The sequence below is a fragment of the Gopherus flavomarginatus genome, chromosome 3 (assembly GCF_025201925.1).
Source record: "Gopherus flavomarginatus isolate rGopFla2 chromosome 3, rGopFla2.mat.asm, whole genome shotgun sequence".
In the NCBI taxonomy this organism is placed as follows: Eukaryota; Metazoa; Chordata; order Testudines; family Testudinidae; genus Gopherus; species Gopherus flavomarginatus.
In genome coordinates this window covers 287,621,434-287,647,917 of record NC_066619.1, presented here as the reverse complement: position 1 = coordinate 287,647,917, position 26,484 = coordinate 287,621,434, and the positions used below count along the sequence as shown (strand labels likewise).

Sequence of the window (26,484 nt, the reverse complement as noted above, 5' to 3'; positions counted from 1 at the left end):
GGGACTGAGCCACCAGGACTCTCGGGTTCCTTGCCCCACTCGTCCTCCAGACACGTCCCCATGGTGGGCAGCACCTGCAGACACTGCACCATAAGGGTTAAACAGCCCTACCCCACACTGGAGCTCGGGGGTCAGGACTGGAAGTGGAGTGCGCCCAGACTCCACCGCTTTGGGGAGACCGTGTTCAGAGTGCGGGGAAGCTCCTGGGAGACACCCTAGAGGCCGTTCCAGCCTATCCCGTTATTACTTTTGTCCCTTTTCACTTTGCTGTGGCGAGGGGGGAGGGCCGGGTGGGGGGGGGGGAGGCTGGTCCCCTGTGCTGGCTGCACCGTCCACAGCTCCTTCCACCAGGAGCACAGGAGAGGCAAACAGCCAGGGCAGGCTGCACCAGCTCTCCAGGAAGAGGTGCGGCTGGCTCTGCCATGCGTGCCATGGAGAACAGCGGCACCTGCTGGCACAACCCACACAGCATGCAGGGCGGCTCCACACACATACAGCTGCAGGAGGGCGCTGGGAGGCCGTGGTGGGGGAAGCCAGCAGGGCCAGAGTGGGAAGGCAGAAGGGAGAGGGTGGGTTCTTCCATGAGTTTTATTAAGAACAATCTGTAAATCTCCAGGCAGGTACAAATCCCTGAACAAATTCCCACTGGGTGCCGAGGCCACTGCAAACCTGGGGCAGGCCGGGGGAAGAGTCTGCAGAGCCCCACCAGGGCAGCGGCTCCCCTCCCCACAGCCCGGGAGCAAGGCCCACCCACTGAACACTCTCAGGGCCATAAGAGGTTAATTCGCATCATCTCCCGCAGGCAGATCCTGGCCCCTCAGCCACGCACAGCCCAGCACCTGCCCCCAGCAGCCAGCCGGTCTCTGATCAGCAAGGCAAGGCCGGGTCTTGGTACCCAGCTGGCTTTGCACTCAGGGCTGTGGGAGATAGGTGAGGCAGAGGACAGCCAGACTGGGCCAGAGTCGAAGAACAGAGCCGGCACTAGGGCAGAGCGCCCCAGGGACAGTGCTGCACATGAGCGAATGGGGATCGGGGACCTGCCTGCCTGGTGCCGAGAGCACCACGTGGCAGGGGAGCAAGGGCCTGGCCCAGGCCTGTGGGGCTCTGCATGGGGCGGCCCACGTTAGCCCCGAGGGCAGAGGGATGTTCCATGAACAAAAGGAACATGTTAAAAGCCCGAGTACGTGGAACCGGGGGCGGCTCTACGGACAGGCGCCACACTCCCCACCCAGCCAGCCCCCGCAAAGAGCTACAAAAGAGTGGGCAGACTGGGTCAGGCCAATGTCCATCTAGCCCAGTGTCCTGTCTGCCAACAGGGGCCAGTGCCCAGTGCTTTAGAGAGCGCAAAGCATCGCAGCACAGACAGGCCCGAGCTGGGCAGAGTCCGTGTAACAGGCCCGGGGCTCAGGCAATCAGAAGGCAGGAAGCAGAGAGCATGGCTGAGGGAGGAACCTGACCCGGGACAATTTTTGGTATGAAATAGCCATAGAAGTGCAGCCTGGGGGGTGCAGACTACAACTCCCAGCATGCCACACTGCCCTCATCCCAACAGCTTGGCTTCAGGGCATGCTGGGAGTCGTAGTACCCATAGGCCTCACTCCATAATAAGGCAAAGGGGGCTGCAGCCACCTCCAGTGCCCCCATAGGTGTGGGGCACAGAGCCCCCACTGGGCAATTCCAGCCCTCCATGTCAGGAGAGGCCCAGCAACCCCGAGGCTGCCCTACCCAGCTTGCATGGCTCCTTCCTAGGGGAGGGAAACCTGCAGCCCAGCCCAGCCCAGCCAGCCAGGGTCCCGATCCACAGAGCAGCGAGTCCAGCCCTACCCTGCGGGGTGATGCCTACTGGCTGGTGCTGGGTCATGGGGAGGCACCAGGCAGCAGCTGGAGGGACCTCGGGAAGGCCCAGCACCGTGGCCGTCCAGTCACTCGTGTGCCCACAAGGCAGCATGGCCAGGTGGGAGCCAGCTGTCAGCCTGGGGACATCTGGCCTCCAGGCTCCTGCAACGACGGGGCCAGGGCAGGGCGCTAGTGTTGAGCCAGCTTCTTGTCCAGCCCCTTGCTGTGGGGCAGGTGGCGGAAACGGCAGTCGGCCCCGTAGCTGCAGCCGGCGTTCCGCCAGAAGTGGCACTCCAGGGTGGGGGGCACTCGCACCGGCTCCCTGCGGGGGCACACAGAGGGTCCAGAGCCTGCACACACCTCACCAGCCCATCCCCCAAACATGCACAGCCCAGAGCTCCAGCCCCCCACCGGCAGACCTGGGGCTGGGGTGCCACTGGTGAAGGCATCATGACAAGCCAGTACCAGGCCACGGCTCCAAAGGGAAATAATCCAAGCTGGCACTGGAGGGGTGGGGTAGTTCCTCCGAGCCAGAGCCAAGCAGGGCCAGGGCACCTGGAGGGCGCTGGGCAGACCCCTCCTCAGGCCTGGGGACAGCCTTGTTTCGGCTCCTCAGCTCCACATCTCAGCAGTCCCACTCCTGCCCGCTGCAGGCCTCAGCACTCTCGTTCCCAAGGGCAGCACCTACCTCCCCACAGGCCACAGGGCGCTGCCAGGGCCAGCCCTACCAGGGGCCGGGGTGGCATGGTCAGGGTGCTTCAGCTGCAGCACAAACTTGGTTCCTTCCACTTCAGCACCCTGGGGAGAAAGGGGCTGGTCAGTACAGGCCACCCCATGGGCCGGGGCACTCGCAGGGAGGGCACCACGGCACAGCAGGAGACAGTCCAGCGAGGCAGGGGTCTGGGAGAACAAGGAGGCCCCAGGCTGCGGTGCAGAGGGGCCTGGGGAAAGCAGACAAGCCCAGGCTGGTGTCACCAAGCTGGTGTCGCTGTGCAGATGGCCCGGCCCGGCCCGAGCGCGGGGCACTGAGGGAAGGTTCTGCTCTGCCAGAGAGAGGCAGGATGAGTGGGTCCCTGGGCACAGCAGACCAGGCCCTAGGAGAGCCGAGCGCCTGCCATGACCGGTCCTGCCTGCTGCCCACCAGGCTGCATTGATGGCTGGCAGCAGTGGGGCCCTGCCAGCGCAGAGCAGCCTCTGCCAAGCCACATGGGCCAGTGCCCCCAGAGCCTCTCCCAGGCCTGGCCTGACCTGCAGGGCTGCGTAGGCCGCCTCCGCCGCCTCCTTCTTGGTGTAGTTGATGAAGGCGCAGTACTTCTCCGGGAGCATCCGCACCGAGTGGATGGGACCAAACCTGCCAAGCAGACAGGGGGCTCAGCCCTAGGCTCAGGGCAGCCGACAAGAACGGCTCTTGTGTCGGTAGGAGGGAGACAGCCAGCGAGGGGGCTGTGAATGGCCGGGTTTCTCCAGGGAGGGGAGGCTGACGTGCCTCAAGGCAGGCCTGGCTGCCGGCCCCACGCTGCAGGAAGGTGCAGCCAGAGCCAGACAGGAGAGGCTCTACTCCAGAAGGCAGCGCTCCTTGGATTGGGCAGCCCCCAGGCTGGCCCCGTGGCAACTCCAGAAACATGGCGCTTGCTAGCTAGGCAACGTGAGGGGGCACCAGTGGGACTGGGGCGAAGGGCCTGGAGGGGCAACAGTGTAGGAGCGGGGCCAGGGGACAAAGAGCCCCAGCAGGGGACGGATGGGCTGGCAGGAGACCCAAAGCAACAGGGCAGGGCAAGGTTTATGCCGCAGGGACCAGGCTCCAGCCCAGCCCCACTGTGCCCTGCCCCAGACAGCCAGGAGGATGGGTGTGTGTGGGAGTGGGGAATCACTCACTCCTCAAAACAGCGGCGCAGCAACTTCTGGGTGATCCTGGGGGTGACGTTCCCGACCCACACAGCGTACCACTCCCTGCCGAAGGCACACAGCACAGAGTCACCTAGTGAGCCAACAAGAGTATCGCCCCCACCCCACCACCCACTCCCCCACTGCACCCCCAGGCCCAGCGCCTGCCCCTCCCCACCTCCAGGCCCAACACCTGCTCCCCCGCTGCACCCCCAGGCCCAGCGCCTGCCCCTCCCCACCTCCAGGCCCAACACCTGCTCCCCCGCTGCACCCCCAGGCCCAGCGCCTGCCCCTCCCCGCCTCCAGGCCCAACATCTGCTCCCCCACTGCACCCTCAAGCTCACACCCCTGCCCCCCCAGCCACAGAGCCTCTCCGCCCCCACCCCCAATCCAGTATCTGCCCCCTTCCTGCCCCAGACCTCCACACCCCCAGGTCCATCTGGCTCTTTGCCCAGGGCCCAGCGCCTGCCCCACCCGCAGGCCCAAGTCCCAGATTGCTCCTCAAGCATAGCCAGAGATGCACCCAGGAGACTAGCCTGTTTCCCCCCACAGCCCATCTTCCAGGCGCCCCATTACCTGGCCTGATGCGCAGTGGCTACAGGGTGTCTGGTGCTAGCTGCGATCTCCCTGCCGCTAGCCCGTAGCTCCTGCTGGCCTGGGCCTTTCCCTCTGCTCCGTGAGTTAGTGATGGTCACAAACCCACTCTCCCCATCCTCGTCCCCCTCGCCACAGCCACTGCTGCCTGGGGACCAGCTCCTGGCCTGCTCACCTGGGGGGGACAGGCAGGCTGAGCACCCCCCGCTACGCAGGCACAGCGACGGTCGGTCAGAGACAGGGACAAGCGGGAGGCTGCTCACAAGCTGCACAGAAGACTCACCCCCCAGCACGGACACTGCAGAGGGGGCAAACAGGGCTGGGGGACTGGCAGTTCAACCCCGAGCTGCCCTTCAAGCCCAACCCGCAGCCCCCCTGCTATCCCAGACCTGGGCTCCCCATCCCCCCACAGCTCTGCCAGTGCCCCTCACTCCTGACCCGTAGCTCCTGCTCCCCCACCCAAGCTTTGCCAGTGCCCCTCAGTCCCAGCCTGCAGCATTACTGGTTCCCCAAGGAAGACGGGGCCCAAGCCAGGTCTCCGCAGGGAAGCAGAGCTCTGCACCCAGTGGTCCCCATGTCCCTGTGCCCTTACCAGAGCCTGCCGGCTGAGACTCCATGGCTCCCAGCGACGGCTCCGTGGGCAGGCTCCTCTCACCGCTAAAGCTGCTGAAGCCGTTCTCCTGTCGGGAGGGGAGCAGGTCAGCAGCCCAGCCCCACTCCCCTTTCCCCAGCCAGTGAGCTAGGGCTCTGATTCTGCTGACCATCACCCTGGTATCTGGGCACCTGCACATCAAATCAACCCGGGCTGGTGCAGGCGGCCTCGCAGGGAGAGGCCCCGGCACAGTTTTCCAGCCTTGCCAGACCCCCTCGGGGATCTCCTCCTGCAGCTGGGCTCCTGGCTGCCCTGGGCTGTCGCCAGGGGTCAGAGCACGGAGCCCCTTGCCTGGGGGGCAGATTGGACACCAGGGGCTCAGGGCACAGGCAGCTTAGAGCACGGAGGGTCCCAGCCTGAGAGGGGTGATCCTCGCAGAGATGACGCTGAGCCCCAGTGATGTCCCAGCATGCCCAGCAGGCAGAGATTATTCCTGCCTCACGCTCTGTGCCCGGCTGCTCCTGCCGTGTCCCGTGCAGGGTCCAAGCCAGCCAGCCCATCCCACACTCACTCAGGCCGTGCTGTGCCCATGGCTGGAGGGCCTGTCTCCCCACATCCCACATCAGCAGCAGGGCCACTCACCAGGAGGAGCTGCACCTGGCAGATTTCCAGCTGGGCGGCTGCGTCGGCATGGGAGCTGTCCAGCCGCAGCAGCTCCAGGAAGGTGCTTTTGGCCTCCGCATAGCGCTGGGGAAAGCCGGACAGACAGAGTCACTCACTGACACCCCCACCAGGCCCAGAGCCTCCCCACACCCCGTCACCCCCACCACCAGGGCTAGGCTCCCCCCTGCCCCACAGGGCCAGGCACCTGCCCCCTTCCCCCGGCTCCCACCCCCCACATCCAGGTACCTTCAGCCCCAAGAGGGCCTTGCCCTTGCGGAAAAAGCCTTTGGGCCAGCCGGGCAGGAGGCTCAAGGCCACGTGAGCATCACTCAGGGCCCTGTCGTACTGCTGCATCCTCTCATAGCAGTATGAGCGGTTCCCGAAGAGCCTGCAGAGAGAGCGCGGTCAGCGAGCCTGCCCCAGCTCTGGCTGCCTGCTCCTGCCCCAGCCCCAAAGCGCCCGGCAGCGCTGGGCCAGTCACACAGCCTGCACCAGAGCCTGCTGCCCACTCCTGCCCCTGCCCTGAAGCGCCCGGCAGCGCTGGGCCTGCGTGGGGCTGAGGCTGCAGCACACCCTGCAGGCCCAGAGGGAGTCAGGCTGGGGATACAGAGCCAGGGCTGGGAGGGAGCTACACGGGCTGCCAAAGAGAGCCCCCCACCACTCCCAATGAGAGAAACTCCCCCCAGCCCTGCCCCAAAGAGCACTCCCCAGAGAGAAACAAACACACTCCTCCCAGCTCCCCCGCCCCGAGAAACACTCCTCCCCCTGGCCAGAGAGCCCCTGAGCACTCCTACCTGTGCTCCCGAGGGTTGAGTTTGACAGCCTCAGTGAAGAAGAGCACGGCCTCCTGGAAGTAGCCCCGCGCCGCCGCCTCGTTCCCATAGCCTGTGAGAAGGAAACAGGGCCACCACGATAGGAGCTGCGTCGCTGCCCCCTGGCCAGCTCAGCCAGGCCTGCAGGGTGCCTACCAGAGATCATACTCCCCGCGAGACTAGCGGGCTGCAGCAGGGAATGGGCCATTTGCTCAGGGGCAGAGGTGGGAAAACAAGGCTGGGAAGCAAAGGGTTAATGCAGCCCTGATGTCAGGGCCCTGGGAAGGACTACGCCTGCTCAGGGCTCGGCTGTGGGTCGGGAGTGAGGGGCCAGTATACACAGCGAGACCAGCAGTGAGTGGGAGGGCAGGGCAGAGCCAGGCTGGCACAGGGAAGGCGGGGCCCTTTTCTGGCCTCGCAGCCCCGACCCCTTCTTTCTGGTGTGGGAAGGCCGGGCCTCTGAGGGGCGGACACTGACCTGCTAGCACTGTGCTGGGATCCACTGCGCTCACATCCTGCCCAGGCCTCGGCACCTGCACAGGGAGCCAAGTAACAGGGTGAGGGCCGGGGCTGTCGGGGCCAGGGCAGCTGGGCTCATGCCCCGCCCGAGAGCCCTGGCAGGAGGCGAGCGTGGTGATGGGGTCCTGCAGGGGAAGAGGCAGCAGCACACCTGCGGAGCTGCCAGGCCAGCCTCCCCTGGGAGCTGTGGGCAGTCTGGGAACCCACGCTCACCTGAGAGCCCAGTGGATGGGCTGGAGCTGGGCACAGACCATGTGGGAACTCAGCCCCTGGCGAGAGCAGGGACAGTTGCACCGTCCCAGCAGCACACGCTCCCCCAGGCCCAAGTCACCTGGCCCACCACTGCCACTGCACCACGCCTCAGGCCACGGCTGCTGACAGCGACTGGCACTGCCCATTGCCCTGGCCTCGCCCCCGGGAGGCTGCTTTCTTCTGGCACAGGCAGGGCAGCGGGAACTTTACAGCTCCTCCTGGGGACGCACCAGCTCCAGTTCAGACTGCAGCGATGGGGACCAGGTTACACCAACGCCCCCCTGCTGGTACCGGCCCCAGCATTCAAGGAACCCCTCTGACCAGTCAGTCTGAGGCTCCCCACCCACCTGCCCCAGGGAGCTCTCAGGCCGAGCAGTGCTGACCACCTTGGGGTGCAGCAGTGGGAGGAGGCGGGGGCCCTTCGGAGACCTGTCTCTGCCCGGCGAACGCAGGTGGTACCAGGCACCTCCAGGATGTTCTCAATGTCTCCAGCCCATGGCCGGAGAGCTGCCCGGGGTTGGGACACACAGCAAAGAACTGCTGTGCTCCCTACCAGGGACAGGAACAACGCAGGGGGACCCGCAAGGCTGGGGTACTGCAACTGCCACCCCCAGCAGGGCTGCCCCAGCAGAGCTTCTGGCTTGCAGGGGAAAACCTGAAGCCGGCTACTCCCCCTGCCCACACAGGCTGCCCGGCTCACCATGACCAGCCCGGGCAGCAGGGGACACAGACAGGGCTCTGAAGGGCAGTGTGGCTCTGGCCAGACTTGCGCCCACTGCCATGGCAGCTGTGGGCAGCAGGCTCACACCCTGGCCTTTCCCCTCAGCCAGAAGGGGAAGAGGATATTTCCTGCCCAAGCTGAAGGCTTTGTGCCCCATGCCCTGCTCCCCGGGGGACGACCCACCAAGCCCTTCCCCTACCTCTGGGCCTGTGACTCACACAGGGCCCCCACCTCTGAAAACCGGCAGTTCCCTGTACCCGCCACTTGAATGGCCGGCAGTTCCAGCCTCCCACCCCAGGCAGCCAGCAGGGACCAGCCAGCCCAGCCCGGTTCTGCTTCCAGAGCATGGGGGTGTCTGTGTGGGCAAGGTGGTGCCTCACAGCGGCCAGGGCCCCCCCAGGCAGGACAGCTCTGGGGAAGCGCGGGGCTGTGGCCACAAGGTGCCTTTAGAAGTCGTTCAGCTGTCACTTTCCAGCGCATCGCTACCCCATGCCGGACATCATGCAAACACACCAGCGGCTCCAGTGCTGTGCTGGGAGTCCCGGGGGTGGGGACACACGCTCACCCAGCTAGCCCAGCCCGCCCCCGAAGGCACAGTTTAGCCACCGAGTGAGATCAGCCAGGACACAATGCACACGACAGCCCAGCCCTTCCCGCCTCACCCAGCCCGCACCCAAAGCTCCCGTGCTGGGATTCTCGGCTGGCACCTGGGTACTGAGCCCAACATCACAGTACCCGGGCTGCTCTGGCACAGCGCTGCCAGCTCTGCTAACCATTCCCCACACGCCCACTGGCCGGGGCCGTCCCTCTGTGAATCCCTCCACTCGGATTGCCTGACCGGGATCTGCACACTCAATAGTTCTCACTCAGTCTCGGGCCCTTGCCATGAGGGGGGTGCCATGCGCCAGAACTAGGCACCTGTACAATTACATGCCACGGGACTGGCACCTTCCAGAGAGACACACAGACAGACCTGCTTCCCTCAGCCGCCACAGCGCTGCCAAGGACAACAGGCGCAGCCGGAACTGGCCCCTCCTCTCCCCCGGGGGGCGCCGCTACCCCAGCTGGGAGCCAAGCCCAGGAGGCTGCAGGACGAGGTGTCTGAGTGTGCTGGCCAGGGTGGGGACCCACCTTCTCCTTGGGCCAACAGAGCCAGCAACTGAGCAGCCTCCTGCCTACGCAGGGCCTCTGGCCTGTTCACTAGCCCAGGCTGCAGGCCGGGCTTAGAGCGACGCTGCCCCGTTAGCCTGCTCTTAGCGTTAGCCAGACTCCCCTGAGCCTTGGGTCTGCAGGGAGGTGTGGCTTGCTTGCATAGCAGCTTGCTATGGGGCTGCCTCACACCTTCCCCCATTCACTCTGCAGCCTGACGCCCCATCCTAGGCACACGTCCGTCGAGCCGCTCGCTGCTCCCAGCAGCAGCCCCGGCACACTCCAGCCTGGCCTTGACCCTGGCACAGGCCCCGGGAAGCTGCACGCCACCCAGGGTTCTGTCGGGGCACAGATGTCCTAGGCCAGGGTCCACACTGTGGATCACTCGCCTCTTTTCCCCGCTGGCTCCCTTGCGGTGCTCCCAGCTGGGTCATTGGGCAGAGCCTGCCCTGCCGCTGCTCCACCAGGCTAGGGGCAGATTACCTGCGCTTGTCCTGCTTTCCTTGCTCCTCCCTCTAGCCAGGGAGCTCCCTCCTCCCCTCCCTCCCATGGTTGAGGCATGCTAGGGGAGGCGCAGTCACCCGGCCCGCTCAGAGGGAGGCGTCAGCCCAGGACCCCAACACTCACCTCCTGCTGGGGCTTCCTGTCCGGCTCCTTGTGCTCAGCTCTGGGTGCCTTCTCCTTCCTGGGCGTCAGCGGCTTCAGACCCACCTTCCGCTGAGCTTTGCAGACAAAGGTGCTGCTCAAGTCCAGCTCGTCCTGGGGGAGGGGCACAGGTGGGCAGGGAGATCAATCCAACAGCACGCCTGCCCAGCGCCCTGTCGGGTGCATGACCAGCAGACACCTGGCCCCAGAGGCAGCGGGTCCCTGGCCCCCAGCCAACACCAAGCCAGCTGACCCCAACCATTCCATCTAGGCAGGCTGGGTGAGCGCCGGGCCCTGCACAAAAGCAGGACAGGGCCACAGCCCAGCACACCGAAGCCTCACCTCCATCTCCTCCTCGGTGCTCATGTGTTCACTCCTGACCTGGACCCTGACTCCCTCCCCTCTCCTAGGAGCTGAGGCCTTGCTGGGATCTCTCTGGGAGGGGCTGGAGTCCAGGGGCCCCTTCCGCAATGACATCACGGCACCTTCCTCCTCCGCGTCACCATTCAGACAAGGTTCATTCTGCAAGGAGAGCACCGGCCTGTGAGATCAGAGCTCCACTGGCAGCTTCCCCAGGATGGCAGGGCTCTGCCACCTGGCACCCGCCCACCCGACTCCCCTGGGAGGGGAGAGCCCAGCCCAGCACTTGCAGGTTACAGCCCCTCCTCTTCTCGGACACACAGGAACCAAGAACGCTGCCTCTCCAAGTCCCGCTCCCAAGCCCAGGGCGGCAGGGCAGGCTGCCCGGACAGCAAGGCACCCCAGCCACTTACCGACTTCATCTCGGGCTTGGGCTTCAATTTTTGTTCTAGTTTTTCTTGCCTCTTCCGGTCTTTCTGCCTCTGGAAGCCACAGAGCAACGAGTGAGCTCCAGAGAGGTGGCGCTTTCCCCAGCCAGGGGCTCTGGCCCCGCTCCCTCCTGGGGCAGGCTGCACCAGCTTCCAAATCACCGTGGACACAGCCACCCAGCAGCCACCCCCCCACCCCAGGGCAGGTTCTGCGGGGAGCAGGGCAGCCAGCCAGGGCAGCTCCTCTGGCAAGGGGAACGGGGCTGAGACAGGCTCTCCTGCAGAGGCTGGATGCAGGGCGGGCTGAGCTCCTGGCTTGGCAGCCTGGAGCTAGGAGCCTGGGCGTGAGAGGACGCCAGGGAAGGGAGTGCACGGTTACAGCCTGGCCAGCACTCCCTGTCCCACACTGACCAGAGAGTCCCTCCAATGCGCGCGATTGCTGCATGATCCGAGAGAGACTCCCCGCCCTGGCTCCTTAGCCCAGACCCCGTTCAATCTGCCCGCTCCAGCCGCCCCTCTCCTATGAGGCTGCTTGACACGAACCTCCTCAAGGAGTATAAGGAGGGGACTGCGCTCGACATGGCCCCTTCCCACAGGCTGAGAGATGGAGCTTGAGAGCTCAAAACACAGGGCAACTGGGTAGCAGAGAACCAGAAGTTTGCCCTCCAGAAGATCCATCAGGCTGTGCAGCACAGCTGGTTGGCTGGACAGGGAACAAGGAGAAGGTCTCCCCACAGCTGGAATCCCTGCACCCCCAGTCTGTCACGAGTCAGGCTGGGAGATCCCGGATTTGAGTGCCAGCGGAGGGCCCTTGCCTCGCTGACATGACAGAGGCTGAGTTTGCTGTCACGTCCATTTTGCCAACAGAGCTGGTATGGGCCCCAAACAAACCCATCTCCAGGCCACAGCCTCCCTGCCCGGGGGTGAGAGAACAGCACGTGCATTGCTGGGGGGAGGCAAGTGCTGTCACTGGTGTGGTGGGGTCTGTGCCACTGGCACTGTGGGTGAGATGCCCACCCTATCCCCTGGGGTCACTGGCCAGGAGAAGAACGCAGAGGAGGAAGCAGGCACGCCAGGCGGGCGGGAGAACGCAGAGGAGGAAGCAGGCACGCCAGGCGGGCAGGAGAATGCAGCCCTGGGCACTCACCTTCTTCTTAAGTCTTTTCTTCTCTGCTTTCCTTTTAACTCGCTCCTCCTCAGCTACCAGCTCCTTGGCGTTCTTCTCCGCTTCCTGGGGAGAGAACCACACCAGCTGGGCACAGCCCCACCCCAGCCAGCCCTGCCCAACTGGGGGTAGGGGCACACTGCTGGAACCCAGAGTTTCTACCCCCAAGGAGGTCACAGGTGATAATGAGAAGGACCCCTTCCCCCACAGGAAATCACACTGCAGGGACAGCAGAACCAAGGTCCAGAGCAGGGAGCCGTGGCAGATAGGCAGCTGAGCATGTGCTCCTGGTAGTGCCGTGCTGGATCTAATAGGGGAGCGTGGCCTGTAGCTGGGCAGGCAGAGGGGTGGTGAGCAGGAGCCAGGCGGTGTTAACACCTCTGTCTGCAGCATCAGTGCAACCTTCGCTGGGACAGCGGCTTATGGCTGGGTGACAAACTGGAAAGAGCTCTGAGGATGCTCTGAGCACTGACCTTCAGGAGAGGCTCAAGCAGCTCCGTCTATTCAGCTGAACCAAGAGCGAGCCCTGAGGGGACGAGGAGTACGTCCTCCCCAGGGAGGAGACTTCTGAGGACCCAAGGCGAGCACACAAGGGCAGGACCAATGGCTAGGAGCCAAAGCAAGCCCAGTTCAGACTAGCACCACGTGGGACGTGTTTCAGCAGGGATTTGGTGCACTCTGTGTTCTACGGGCACATCTATACTACCCGCCGGGTAGTGTTTTATGTATCGGGGATTGAGTCATCACGGCTCGTGTAGAAGCGATAAATCGATCCCCGAATTGACGCCTGTACTCCACCTCGGCAAGAGGAGTAAGCGGAGTCGACGGGGGAGCCGCAGCGGTCAACTCGCAGCCATGAGGACGGCCAGGTAAGTCGAACTAAGATACTTCGACTTCAGCTATGCAAATAGCATAGCCGAAGTTGCGTATCTTAGTTCGAACCCCCCTGATCCCCTCCTCCACCAGTGTAGCCCAGGCCAAAGAGAGGCTGCTGCTCAAATGCACAAATGCCTGGGGCTGGATGCAGGAATCCCTGGGTGGTTCTCAGGGCTGGATGGGCCAATGCTCCCCAAGTTCTGTCCACTCTGCTCTGCAGCCAGGATACTGCCAGCAGGTCCTCCTTGGCAGAGATACAGGAGAGACCACAGTGGACACAGCCCTTAGCAAATGCGTGGAGGGCCCCATCCTGCCCTGGCCAGAGTGGGTCTTCCAGGGGACTGTGACGGGGTGCTAGGCAGGAACTCCTAAGCCAGCCCTCTGCCACTAAGGTAGGTAAATTGGAGCTGGCTAGAGAAACCTGTGCATGACTGGCAAAGGGAAAACAACGGCCAGCTTGACTAGCCTGGGGCTGCACAAAAGCCTCAGAGGAAGGAAGCCAATGGGGGGGCAGACAAAAAGGGGGAAAGCCAGAGAGTGGACGCTCTTCTCTTTTGGCTGCAAAGGCTGGGGAGTCCTTCAGACTGAACCCCCAAGCTGTATATGGTGAGAAGGTGAGGGGTGGTGTCACACTGTAAATAAACTGCATCGGTGATTGCTGAGCCAGGTGGTCTCGGAGTGGTTTTTGGAGCAGAGCAGGGGCAGGAGCAAAGGGGTCCCTGTTACACGGACCCACTGCAGGAGAGGACAGACAGCCCAGGGGAACGGAAGGGAAAGAGGATGACCTTGGGGCTCTGCTCACCTCTGCGGTCACCCGCTGCCTCTGGGGCAGTTTCAGGTCCAGCAGTTGATAGTCCAGCGAGCTCTGGCGCGGGGGAGCTGGTGAAGTGTCCTTGCACAGGAAGGATTTCCTGAAGCCACAGAAGGTGCCAGGGACTGAGTCCTCGTCAGTCTTTGCATCGCATTCCTTGCTGGAATCATCCCATTTCTCATCATCATCATCCTCGTAATACTCCCCATCGTTGTCATAGTAATAGCAGAGCTCTTCGTCCGAGTCTGCATAGGGAGAGCACGGCAGGCGCTCACCCCCATGCAGCAATGGCCTGTGCTGTACCACCCCCCACCAGGTTCCAGCAACACTCCAGAGAGGGTCCCCAGTGCATGACTCCACCAGCCTATACCTCCCAGGGAGTGGGGTTCTCGATGCGCCCCCTCACTCCAAACCCCTTAGTCCCCAGCACTCCCCAAGCCTCGAGTGATCAGGACAGAGCAGCCCCATCCCAAAACCAAAACACGGAAATAAACCAACTCACCCCAAACCCCTCCCTGCCGAGGGAGGAGCCTGAGATTCCACAGACCCCCAAGGCCTTCCCTACTTCTGTCAATCTGCCATGGGAGCTGCCCAGACTCTGTGGTGAAGGACAGGGGGTGGGCTTGTCAGGATGGGGCCGGAGGGGATGGGAGATTCCTGGCAGTTCAAAATCCCAGCCTAGGAGGGGCTCTCACTCTGGGGAAACTTCGTTCACAAGTCCCCCAGGGGACCGCGGCACTGCAAAGAGAAACCTGCAAGGCCACATCACAGAGCCCAGTCAAAGGAGTCAGACTCGCAAGGCTAAAAATAGCAGTGCAAAGCTTCCCACTAGGGCTCTGAAACCCAGCCACTGGCTCGGATCCCAGCCTCCAGCCCAAGCAGGAACGTCTACATTGCTGGTTTCAGCCCTGTAGTGCAAGCCCAAATCAGTTGAGTTGGGCTCTGAGACTGGGTGCTGTGGGTTTTCTCTGGAGTGTAGACCTACTCCTAGAATGTGGATGAATTTCCTCCACCACTGGGTTTAGCAGGGACGGGATGATCTGCTGACAGGATCCTGCCCCATACATGCCTCCAGCCCATAGCTCTGGTCCTCTGTCTGTCTACCTCTTGTCCTGTACTTCAACTGTGAGGTCTCTGGGGCTGCGACTGGGGCTGTACGTACACAGTGCCCAGCGCAACCAAGTCCTGAGCCACAACTGGGGCTGCTCGGCTCTGCCGCGATACAGGTAATGTCATGATGCACGTGGCTGGGGAATGTCCAGGTCAGGGCGCTGACTAACAGGTCTTTGGATGGGTATTCACTCCCCAGCCCCACTCAGATTCGAACCACGACGGGATTGGTCACAAACTGAGAGGGGAAAGAGCACCCAGCTGAGTCCTCTGTCTGTACCCTGCCGCAGTGGCCCCAGAGGCTACTCTCCCAGCATGCAGTGCTCCAAGCAGCGTGAATTGCACACTGGGAAGTATAGTCTTCCAGGGCCTTGTGTACTGGAGAATTGAAAAAAAGCTACAACAGGTGCCCTTGTGGCAGCCTCATCAGAGGCAAAGGACTTCTCAGCCCATGGAGTCTGAACCCCACCCTCCACCGCAAACCTGATTCTCCCAGGGCAGGGTGAGGCACTTGGCAGAAGGCAGGGTGCATCGTTCGGAAAGAGCTTCTGGGCCAGGGCTGTGGGACTGGCCCCTCTCGGCAGCGCTGGCTTGTCCCCACGGGGTTCCTGAGCACTTTACCAAGAACATAAGACTGGCCAGACTGGGTCAGACCAAAGGTCCATCTAGCCCAGTATCCTGTCTGCCAACAGTGCCCAGTACCAGATGCCCCAGAGGGAATGAACAGAACAGGGAATCATCAAGTGATCCATCCCCTAACTGCTCATTCCCAGCTTCTGGCAACCAGAGGCTGAGGTCACCATCCCTGCCCATCCTGGCTATTAGCCATCGATAGACCCGTCCTCAATGAACTTATCCAGTTCTTTTCTGAAACCTGTTATGGTCTTGGCCTTCACATCATCCTCAGGCAAGGAGTTCCCCAGGTTCACTGTGCGTTGTGTGAAGCAAACAGGGCTCGCGAAGCAGGGGTGAGAACAAGTGAGGGGCGTGAAGCCTGCCTGCAGCAGGTATACACCAGGGCCCCAAGCCCTGGGCACGGCAGCGCCTCATACAAGCACCAGAAGCAGGTGGACTGTTAGCACCGCAAGGGTGGAGCCAGGAGGGGCTGGGGATTGCTCTGCCTGAGGAGACAGGCTGATTCCACAGGAACAGGAGACACGCTGCCTCCAAGAGCTTCTGATCCAACAAGGTCCACCCAGGAAAGCCTCTGGTCTCCCCTTCCACCCCGCATACCGGCTATCTCCTTGGCTTTACACTTCATGGCACTGTTGGGGGAGCCGTACAAGTTCTCCATCATCAGCTTCTCCATTAAGTTGTTGAGATCCTAGAAGAAGGAACACATTTAGTGACTCAAGGTCCCCAGCAGCCCCCACTGGGTCCCTTAGCAGCTCATTGGACTCACTGCTGCGCCCTCCAGTTACAACGGGACCCAGTGGGTCCCTTAGCTCAGCGCCGCGCACCCCTGTTACAGCAGCCCCTGCTGGGTCCCTAAGCACCTCCCCGGGCTCACTGCCGCCCCCCCATCTCCCCTGGTTACAGCAGCCCCCGCAGGGTCCCTTAGCACTGCCTCAGGCTCACTGCCGCGCCCCCCTGTTACAGCAGCCCCTGCCAGGTCCCTTAGTCCGCCTCCAGGCTCACTGCTGCGCGCACCCTCCCCATTACAGAAGCCCCCACCAGGTCCCTTAGCGCCGCCACGGGCTCACTGTCGCGCCCCCCCGGTTACAGCAGCCCCCGCCGGGTCCCTTAGTGCCGCCCCGGGCTCACTGCCTCACCCTCCCATTACAGCAGCCCACGCAGGGTCCCTTAGCGCCACCCTGGGATCATTGCCGCGCCGCCCCCCCCCCCCGTTACAGCAGCCCCCGCAAGGTCCCTTAGCCCCCGTCCAGGCTCACTGCCAAGCACCCCCGGTTACAGCAGCCCCCACCGGGTCCCTTAGCACCTCACTGAACTCACTGCTGCTCGTCCCCCCCCTTATAGCAGCCCCCTCTGGGTCCCTTAGCGCCGCCCCAGGCTCACTGCCATGTCCCCCCCATTACAGCAGCCCCCGCAGGGTCCCTTAGCACTGCCTCAGGCTCACTGCCGTGCTTCCCCCCATTACAGCAGCCCCCACTGGGTCCCTTAGCGCCGCCTCAGGCTCACTGCTGCGCCCCCCTGTTACAGCAGCCCCCGCAGGGTCCCTTAGCGCCCCCCCAGGCTCACAGCTGTGCCCCCCCGAGCGCACGGCGGCACCTCCCCATTACAGCAGCCCCCACCATGTTCCTTGGCACCTCACTGAACTCACTGCCGTGCTGCTGTTACAGCAGTCCCCACTGGGTCCCTCAGCGCCGCTCCTGGCTCACCACCGTGCCCCCCCCACTGTTTCAGCAGGCCTCCGCCGGGTCCCTTAGCACCACCCCGGGCTCACTGCCGCGCTCCCCCCCGTTACAGGAGCCCCCACCGGGTCCCTTAGCACCTCACTGAACTCACTGCCGCACGCCCCCCCCCCCTTATAGCAGCCCCCTCCAGGTCCCTTAGCGCTGCCCCGGGCTCACTGCCACGCCCTCCTGTTACAGCTGCCCCCGCAGGGTCCCTAAGCGCCTCCCCAAACTCACTGCCGCACACAACTTGAAGCTCTGGTCAAACCAGACAAAAGAGGCAGGAGTGAGATTCTCTCATAGCCCTGGCTCAGGCTCCCCATCCCCTCCTGCAAACCAGGCAGCCAGAGCACAGATGCCTTCCAGCCCAAGAGACTCAGCAGCCATGTCCAGTGGCCGTCCCCCACCTCAGGGTCTGGCTGGGAAGGTGGGAGCCCCATGATCCCCTTGCGGGATGCACCCCACGCACTCCCTTGAAGGCAAAGGGACAGCAGACACATACCTCTTCCTTGTGGTGCTCTGAGCTGGGGTCCCAGCCATACCTGGGGAGCAGGCTCTGGGGGAAGTGACCCGGCGGGAAGGGCCCTGTAAGACAGCAGCCAAGCGGGCCAGAACCGAAAGTGAATGCGCACAGAGTCAGGAAGGCAGGTAACACACCAACCCACCAGCTCCGCAGAGAGCTGCAGCCCAAGCACCCCCGTCCCCTGCAGCCTGGGCAAAGATCCCCATAACACCCCTGAATCAGGCCCAAACCATCTCCTCACCGCTCACTCACTGGGGGGAGCACCCCAGGTAGGCCAAGCCCCCAGGCAGCGGGGGCAACACTTCCTCCTCCCCACGCAGAGGGTGGGTGCTCTCTCCCACGCCCCCAGCAGAACAGCCTGGGGCTCGGGAGTTACTTTCTTCCTGCATGTCCCCAGACTCCCCACACCTCCCAACCCGCCCCTGCGCCCAGCCCATCGGACAGACTGCCCACTGCCTCAACCCGCCGTCCTCGTCCAGCCCCTCAGACCCCCCACACCTCCCCGCTGCACCCAGCCCCTCAGACCCCCCCCACCTCAACCCGCCCTCCTCGTCCAGCCCCTCAGACCCCCCGACACCTCCCCGCTGCACCCAGCCCCTCAGACCCCCCCACTGCCTCAACCCGCCCTCCTCGTCCAGCCCCTCAGACCCCCCGACACCTCCCCGCTGCACCCAGCCCCTCAGACCCCCCACTGCCTCAACCCGCCCTCCTCGTCCAGCCCCTCAGACCCCCCACACCTCCCCGCTGCACCCAGCCCCTCAGACCCCCCCCACCTCAACCCGCCCTCCTCGTCCAGCCCCTCAGACCCCCCGACACCTCCCCGCTGCACCCAGCCCCTCAGACCCCCCCACTGCCTCAACCCGCCCTCCTCGTCCAGCCCCTCAGACCCCCCAACACCTCCCCGCTGCACCCAGCCCCTCAGACCCCCCCACTGCCTCAACCCGCCCTCCTCGTCCAGCCCCTCAGACCCCCCGACACCTCCCCGCTGCACCCAGCCCCTCAGACCCCCCCACTGCCTCAACCCGCCCTCCTCGTCCAGCCCCTCAGACCCCTCCACACCTCCCCGCTGCACCCAGCCCCTCAGACCCCCCCCACCTCAACCCGCCGTCCTCGTCCAGCCCCTCAGACCCCCCACACCTCCCCGCTGCACCCAGCCCCTCAGACCCCCCCCCGCCTCAACCCGCCCTCCTCGTCCAGCCCCTCAGACCCCCCGACACCTCCCCCGCTGCAACCCAGCCCCTCAGACCCCCCCCGCCTCAACCCGCCCTCCTCGTCCAGCCCCTCAGACCCCCCGACACCTCCCCGCTGCACCCAGCCCCTCAGACCCCCCCCGCCTCAACCCGCCGTCCTCGTCCAGCCCCTCAGACCCCCCGACACCTCCCCGCTGCACCCAGCCCCTCAGACCCCCCCGCCTCAACCCGCCCTCCTCGTCCAGCCCCTCAGACCCCCCGACACCTCCCCGCTGCACCCAGCCCCTCAGACCCCCCCACTGCCTCAACCCGTCGTCCTCGTCCAGCCCCTCAGACCCCCCACACCTCCCCGCTGCACCCAGCCCCTCAGACCCCCCCACTGCCTCAACCCGCCGTCCTCGTCCAGCCCCTCAGACCCCCCGACACCTCCCCGCTGCACCCAGCCCCTCAGACCCCCCCCCTGCCTCAACCCGCCCTCCTCGTCCAGCCCCTCAGACCCCCCGACACCTCCCCGCTGCACCCAGCCCCTCAGACCCCCCCCGCCTCAACCCGCCCTCCTCGTCCAGCCCCTCAGACCCCCCGACACCTCCCCCCTGCACCCAGCCCCTCAGACCCCCCCACTGCCTCAACCCGCCCTCCTCGTCCAGCCCCTCAGACCCCCCGACACCTCCCCGCTGCACCCAGCCCCTCAGACCCCCCCACTGCCTCAACCCGCCCTCCTCGTCCAGCCCCTCAGACCCCCCGACACCTCCCCGCTGCACCCAGCCCCTGAGGACCCCCCCACCTCAACCCGCCCTCCTCATCCAGCCCCTCAGACCCCCCGACACCTCCCCGCTGCACCCAGCCCCTCAGACCCCCCCACTGCCTCAACCCGCCCTCCTCGTCCAGCCCCTCAGACCCCCCAACACCTCCCCGCTGCACCCAGCCCCTCAGACCCCCCCGCCTCAACCCGCCCTCCTCGTCCAGCCCCTCAGACCCCCCGACACCTCCCCGCTGCACCCAGCCCCTCAGACCCCCCCACCTCAACCCGCCCTCCTCGTCCAGCCCCTCAGACCCCCCGACACCTCCCCGCTGCACCCAGCCCCTCAGACCCCCCCCGCCTCAACCCGCCCTCCTCGTCCAGCCCCTCAGACCCCCCGACACCTCCCCGCTGCACCCAGCCCCTCAGACCCCCCCACTGCCTCAACCCGCCCTCCTCGTCCAGCCCCTCAGACCCCCCGACACCTCCCCGCTGCACCCAGCCCCTCAGACCCCCCCACTGCCTCAACCCGCCCTCCTCGTCCAGCCCCTCAGACCCCCCCGACACCTCCCCGCTGCACCCAGCCCCTCAGACCCCCCCACTGCCTCAACCCGCCCTCCTCGTCCAGCCCCTCAGACCCCCCGACACGTCCCCGCTGCACCCAGCCCCTCAGACCCCCCCACTGCCTCAACCCGCCCTCCTCGTCCAGCCCCTCAGACCCCCCGACACGTCCCCGCTGCACCCAGCCCCTCAGACCCCCCCACTGCCTCAACCCGCCCTCCTCGTCCAGCCCCTCAGACCCCCCGACACGTCCCCAGCTGCACCCAGCCCCTCAGACCCCCCCACTGCCTCAACCCGCCCTCCTCGTCCAGCCCCTCAGACCCCCCGACACCTCCCCGCTGCACCCAGCCCCTCAGACACCCCCACTGCCTCAACCCGCCCTCCTCATCCAGCCCCTCAGACCCCCCGACACCTCCCCGCTGCACCCAGCCCCTCAGACCCCCCCCACCTCAACCCGCCCTCCTCGTCCAGCCCCTCAGATCCCCCGACACCTCCCCGCTGCACCCAGCCCCTCAGACCCCCCCACTGCCTCAACCCGTCGTCCTCGTCCAGCCCCTCAGACCCCCCGACACCTCCCCGCTGCACTCAGCCCCTCAGACCCCCCCACTGCCTCAACCCGCCCTCCTCGTCCAGCCCCTCAGACCCCTCAACGCCTCCCCGCTGCACTCAGCCCCTCAGACCCCCCACTGCCTCAACCCGCCCTCCTCGTCCAGCCCCTCAGACCCCTCAACGCCTCCCCGCTGCACCCAGCCCCTCAGACCCCCCCACTGCCTCAACCCGTCGTCCTCGTCCAGCCCCTCAGACCCCCGACACCTCCCCCGCTGCACCCAGCCCCTCAGACCCCCCCCACCTCAACCCGCCCTCCTCGTCCAGCCCCTCAGACCCCCCGACACCTCCCCGCTGCACCCAGCCCCTCAGACCCCCCCCCCGCCTCAACCCGCCCTCCTCGTCCAGCCCCTCAGACCCCCCGACACCTCCCCGCTGCACCCAGCCCCTCAGACCCCCCACTGCCTCAACCCGCCCTCCTCGTCCAGCCCCTCTGACCCCCCCAACACCTCCCCGCTGCACCCAGCCCCTCAGACCCCCCCACTGCCTCAACCCGCCCTCCTCATCCAGCCCCTCAGACCCCCCGACACCTCCCCGCTGCACCCAGCCCCTCAGACCCCCCACTGCCTCAACCCGCCCTCCTCGTCCAGCCCCTCAGACCCCCCCGACACCTCCCCGCTGCACCCAGCCCCTCAGACCCCCCCACTGCCTCAACCCGCCCTCCTCGTCCAGCCCCTCAGACCCCCCGACACCTCCCCGCTGCACCCAGCCCCTCAGACCCCCCCACCTCAACCCGCCCTCCTCGTCCAGCCCCTCAGACCCCCCGACACCTCCCCGCTGCACTCAGCACCTCAGACCCCCCACTGCCTCAACCCGCCCTCCTCGTCCAGCCCCTCAGACCCCCCGACACCTCCCCGCTGCACCCAGCCCCTCAGACCCCCCCACTGCCTCAACCCCGCCCTCCTCGTCCAGCCCCTCAGACCCCTCAACACCTCCCCGCTGCACCCAGCCCCTCAGACCCCCCCACTGCCTCAACCCGTCGTCCTCGTCCAGCCCCTCAGACCCCCCGACACCTCCCTGCTGCACCCAGCCCCTCAGACCCCCCCACTGCCTCAACCCGCCCTCCTCGTCCAGCCCTCAGACCCCCCCGACACCTCCCCGCTGCACCCAGCCCCTCAGACCCCCCACTGCCTCAACCCGTCCGTCCTCGTCCAGCCCCTCAGACCCCCCGACACCTCCCCGCTGCACCCAGCCCCTCAGACCCCCCCACTGCCTCAACCCGTCGTCCTCGTCCAGCCCCTCAGACCCCCCGACACCTCCCCGCTGCACCCAGCCCCTCAGACCCCCCCACTGCCTCAACCCGCCCTCCTCGTCCAGCCCCTCAGACCCCTCAACGACTCCCCGCTGCACCCAGCCCCTCTGACCCCCCCACTGCCTCAACCCGCCGTCCTCGTTCAGCCCCTCAGACCCCCCGACACCTCCCCGCTGCACCCAGCCCCTCAGACCCCCCCCGCCTCAACCCGCCCTCCTCGTCCAGCCCCTCAGACCCCCGACACCTCCCCGCTGCACCCAGCCCCTCAGACCCCCCCCGCCTCAACGCGCCCTCCTCGTCCAGCTCCTCAGACCCCCCGACACCTCCCTGCTGCACCCAGCCCCTCAGACCCCCCCACTGCCTCAACCCGCCCTCCTCGTCCAGCTCCTCAGACCCCCCGACACCTCCCCGCTGCACCCAGCCCCTCAGACCCCCCCACTGCCTCAACCCGTCGTCCTCGTCCAGCCCCTCAGACCCCCCGACACCTCCCCGCTGCACCCAGCCCCTCAGACCCCCCACTGCCTCAACCCGCCCTCCTCGTCCAGCCCCTCAGACCCCCCGACACCTCCCGCTGCACTCAGCCCCTCAGACCCCCCCACTGCCTCAACCCGCCCTCCTCGTCCAGCCCCTCAGACCCCCCCACACCCTCCCCGCTGCACCCAGCCCCTCAGACCCCCCCACTGCCTCAACCCGCCCTCCTCGTCCAGCCCCTCAGACCCCCAACACCTCCCCGCTGCACCCAGCCCCTCAGACCCCCCCACTGCCTCAACCCGTCGTCCTCGTCCAGCCCCTCAGACCCCCCGACACCTCCCTGCTGCACCCAGCCCCTCAGACCCCCCCACTGCCTCAACCCGCCCTCCTCGTCCAACCCCTCAGACCCCCCGACACCTCCCCACTGTACCCAGCCCCTCAGACCCCCCCACTGCCTCAACCCGCCCTCCTCGTCCAGCCCCTCAGACCCCCCGACACCTCCCCGCTGCACTCAGCCCCTCAGACCCCCACCACTGCCTCAACCCCGCCCTCCTCGTCCAGCCCTCAGACCCCTCAACACCTCCCCGCTGCACCCAGCCCCTCTGACCCCCCCACTGCCTCAACCCGCCCTCCTCGTCCAGCCCCTCAGACCACCCGACACCTCCCCGCTGCACCCAGCCCCTCTGACCCCCCCCCCCTCAACCCGCCCTCCTCGTCCAGCCCCTCAGACCCCCCGACACCTCCCCGCTGCACCCAGCCCCTCAGACCCCCCCACTGCCTCAACCCGCCCTCCTCGTCCAGCCCCTCAGACCCCCCGACACCTCCCCGCTGCACCCAGCCCCTCAGACCCCCCCACTGCCTCAACCCCGCCCCTCCTCGTCCAGCCCCTCAGACCCCCCGACACCTCCCCGCTGCACCCAGCCCCTCTGACCCCCCCACTGCCTCAACCCGCCCTCCTCGTCCAGCCCCTCAGACCCCCCGACACCTCCCCGCTGCACCCAGCCCCTCAGACCCCCCCACTGCCTCAACCCGCCCTCCTCGTCCAGCCCCTCAGACCCCCCGACACCTCCCTGCTGCACCCAGCCCCTCAGACCCCCCACTGCCTCAACCTGCCCTCCTCGTCCAGCCCCTCAGACCCCCCGACACCTCCCCGCTGCACCCAGCCCCTCTGACCCCCCCCGCCTCAACCCGCCCTCCTCATCCAGCCCCTCAGACCCCCCGACACCTCCCTGCTGCACCCAGCCCCTCAGACCCCCCCACCTCAACCCGCCGTCCTCGTCCAGCCCCTCAGACCCCCCGACACCTCCCCGCTGCACCCAGCCCCTCAGACCCCCCCACTGCCTCAACCCGCCCTCCTCGTCCAGCCCCTCAGACCCCCCCCGACACCTCCCCGCTGCACCCAGCCCCTCTGACCCCCCCCGCCTCAACCCGCCCTCCTCATCCAGCCCCTCAGACCCCCCGACACCTCCCTGCTGCACCCAGCCCCTCAGACCCCCCCACCTCAACCCGCCCTCCTCGTCCAGCCCCTCAGACCCCTCAACACCTCCCCACTGCACCCAGCCCCTCAGACCCCCCCCCCCGCCTCAACCCGCCCTCCTCGTCCAGCCCCTCAGACCCCTCAACACCTCCCCGCTGCACCCAGCCCCTCTGACCCCCCCACTGCCTCAACCCGCCCTCCTCGTCCAGCCCCTCAGACCCCCCGACACCTCCCCGCTGCACCCAGCCCCTCAGACCCCCCCCACCTCAACCCGCCCTCCTCGTCCAGCCCCTCAGACCCCCCGACACCTCCCCGCTGCACCCAGCCCCTCAGACCCCCCCCACCTCAACCCGCCCTCCTCGTCCAGCTCCTCAGACCCCCCGACACCTCCCCGCTGCACCCAGCCCCTCAGACCCCCCCCGCCTCAACCCGCCCTCCTCGTCCAGCCCCTCAGACCCCCCCGCCTCAACCCGCCGTCCTCGTCCAGCCCCTCAGACCCCCCCGACACCTCCCCGCTGCACCCAGCCCCTCAGACCCCCCCCACCTCAACCCGCCCTCCTCGTCCAGCTCCTCAGACCCCCCGACACCTCCCCGCTGCACCCAGCCCCTCTGACCCCCCCACTGCCTCAACCCGCCCTCCTCGTCCAGCCCCTCAGACCCCTCAACGCCTCCCCGCTGCACCCAGCCCCTCAGACCCCCCCCACCTCAACCCGCCCTCCTCGTCCAGCTCCTCAGACCCCCCGACACCTCCCCGCTGCACCCAGCCCCTCAGACCCCCCCACTGCCTCAACCCGCCCTCCTCGTCCAGCCCCTCAGACCCCCCGACACCTCCCCGCTGCACCCAGCCCCTCTGACCCCCCCACTGCCTCAACCCGCCCTCCTCGTCCAGCCCCTCAGACCCCCCGACACCTCCCCGCTGCACCCAGCCCCTCAGACCCCCCCCACCTCAACCCGCCCTCCTCGTCCAGCCCCTCAGACCCCCCGACACCTCCCTGCTGCACCCAGCCCCTCAGACCCCCCCACCTCAACCCGCCGTCCTCGTCCAGCCCCTCAGACCCCCCGACACCTCCCCGCTGCACCCAGCCCCTCAGACCCCCCCACTGCCTCAACCCGCCCTCCTCGTCCAGCCCCTCAGACCCCCCGACACCTCCCCGCTGCACCCAGCCCCTCTGACCCCCCCACTGCCTCAACCCGCCCTCCTCGTCCAGCCCCTCAGACCCCCCCGACACCTCCCCGCTGCACCCAGCCCCTCAGACCCCCCCACTGCCTCAACCCGCCCTCCTCGTCCAACCCCTCTGACCCCCCCAACACCTCCCCGCTGCACCCAGCCCCTCAGACCCCCCCACTGCCTCAACCCGTCGTCCTCGTCCAGCCCCTCAGACCCCCCGACACCTCCCCGCTGCACCCAGCCCCTCAGACCCCCCCCACCTCAACCCGCCCTCCTCGTCCAGCCCCTCAGACCCCCCGACACCTCCCCGCTGCACCCAGCCCCTCTGACCCCCCCACTGCCTCAACCCGTCGTCCTCGTCCAGCCCCTCAGACCCCCCGACACCTCCCCGCTGCACCCAGCCCCTCAGACCCCCCCACTGCCTCAACCCGCCCTCCTCGTCCAGCCCCTCAGACCCCCCGACACCTCCCCGCTGCACCCAGCCCCTCAGACCCCCCCGCCTCAACCCGCCCTCCTCGTCCAGCCCCTCAGACCCCCCGACACCTCCCCGCTGCACCCAGCCCCTCAGACCCCCCACTGACCCTGCTCCGGCCCCCCGGGGGCTCCCGCCTCTCCGAGTCCCGCGTTCGGCATCAGCCCAAGGAGGGGTGGCCTCCCTCCCACACCGGAAACACCCCCCTCAGCGCACCCCACAATCCTCTGCGCCGCGCCCTGAACGGGAACAGCCACAGGACTCCGCCCTGCCAGCGGACCGGAATCTGTCATCTGCTGACGCCATCTTTGTTCGGGGCACGACGGCCCGTGAGCCCGGAGCCCGCCATCTTTGTTCGGGGCACGACGGCCCGTGAGCCCGGAGCCCGCCATGTTTGTTCGGGGCACGACGGCCCGTGAGCCCGGAGCCCGCCATCTTTGTTCGGGGCACGACGGCCCGTGAGCCCGGAGCCCGCCATCTTTGTTCGGGGCACGACGGCCCGTGAGCCCGGAGCCCGCCATCTTTGTTCGGGGCACGCGAGCACGCTGGTTCCTGGGGCTCCACGTGCGTTTGCCAACGGGCAGCCGAGGCTCCCGCAGCAGCGCTCACTGGCTCAGAGACCCCAATCCGCCAAGCTGCCAGGGCTCCCTGCAATGACAGGGCGAGTGGCCAGGCTGGGTCAGCCCCAGGGCCCATCCAGCCCAGCGCCCAGGGCATGAACTGAGCCAGCAATCCTCGAGTGATCCGGCTCCTGGCACACCGAGGCCAGGCCAGCGGTGCCCCAACGTTTCCTATGGGCCTATGGATTATTTCTAAATGGGCTTTTGGCAACTACAAGCTCACCTCTGCTATGTATCTGAACCTCAAGAATTGAATTCAAGTCTGTCTGTATATTGATCTTTTAACCAACACTCTCTCTCTTTTCTTTTTGAATAAATTTTAGCTTAGTTAATAAGAACTGGCTGTAGTGTGTATTTTGGGTAAGAGCTAAGTTATAATTAAACCTGGGTATGTGGCTGATCCTTTGGGATTGGAAGACCTTTTCTGTTATATGATGAAGTAAGATTTTCAGGAATCATCATCATATCTGACAGGTGTGTCTGGACGGAGGCCTGAGGCTGGGTACTTTAAGGGAACTGCGGTGTTTGAACATCTAAGTAACCAGTGAGGTGCTACAGAAGCTGTTCTGTGCTGGTTGGTAAATCTAAGTATTGGAATAACCACCAGCGTTTGGAGTTTATCTGTTTTGTTTGC

General features: G+C 66.2%; 1 protein-coding gene across 1 annotated transcript; it reads right to left on the bottom strand.

Annotated features, from left to right (window-relative positions):
* Positions 1–574: 574 nt before the first annotated feature.
* On the bottom strand, positions 575–25,455 carry TTC31 (tetratricopeptide repeat domain 31). Its single transcript, XM_050944907.1, has 18 exons — positions 25,340–25,455; positions 17,274–17,356; positions 15,651–15,741; positions 13,299–13,552; positions 11,603–11,686; positions 10,441–10,509; positions 10,010–10,189; positions 9,650–9,781; positions 6,860–6,914; positions 6,364–6,454; positions 5,816–5,957; positions 5,549–5,653; positions 4,907–4,994; positions 4,297–4,489; positions 3,712–3,786; positions 3,085–3,187; positions 2,525–2,634; positions 575–2,158 (listed from the first exon to the last, which is right to left on the bottom strand). Exons 1-18 carry the CDS (start codon positions 25,389–25,391, stop codon positions 2,026–2,028), a joined length of 2,040 nt encoding a protein of 679 aa, XP_050800864.1. The 5' UTR covers positions 25,392–25,455; the 3' UTR covers positions 575–2,025.
* Between the last annotated feature and the right edge of the window lie 1,029 nt (positions 25,456–26,484).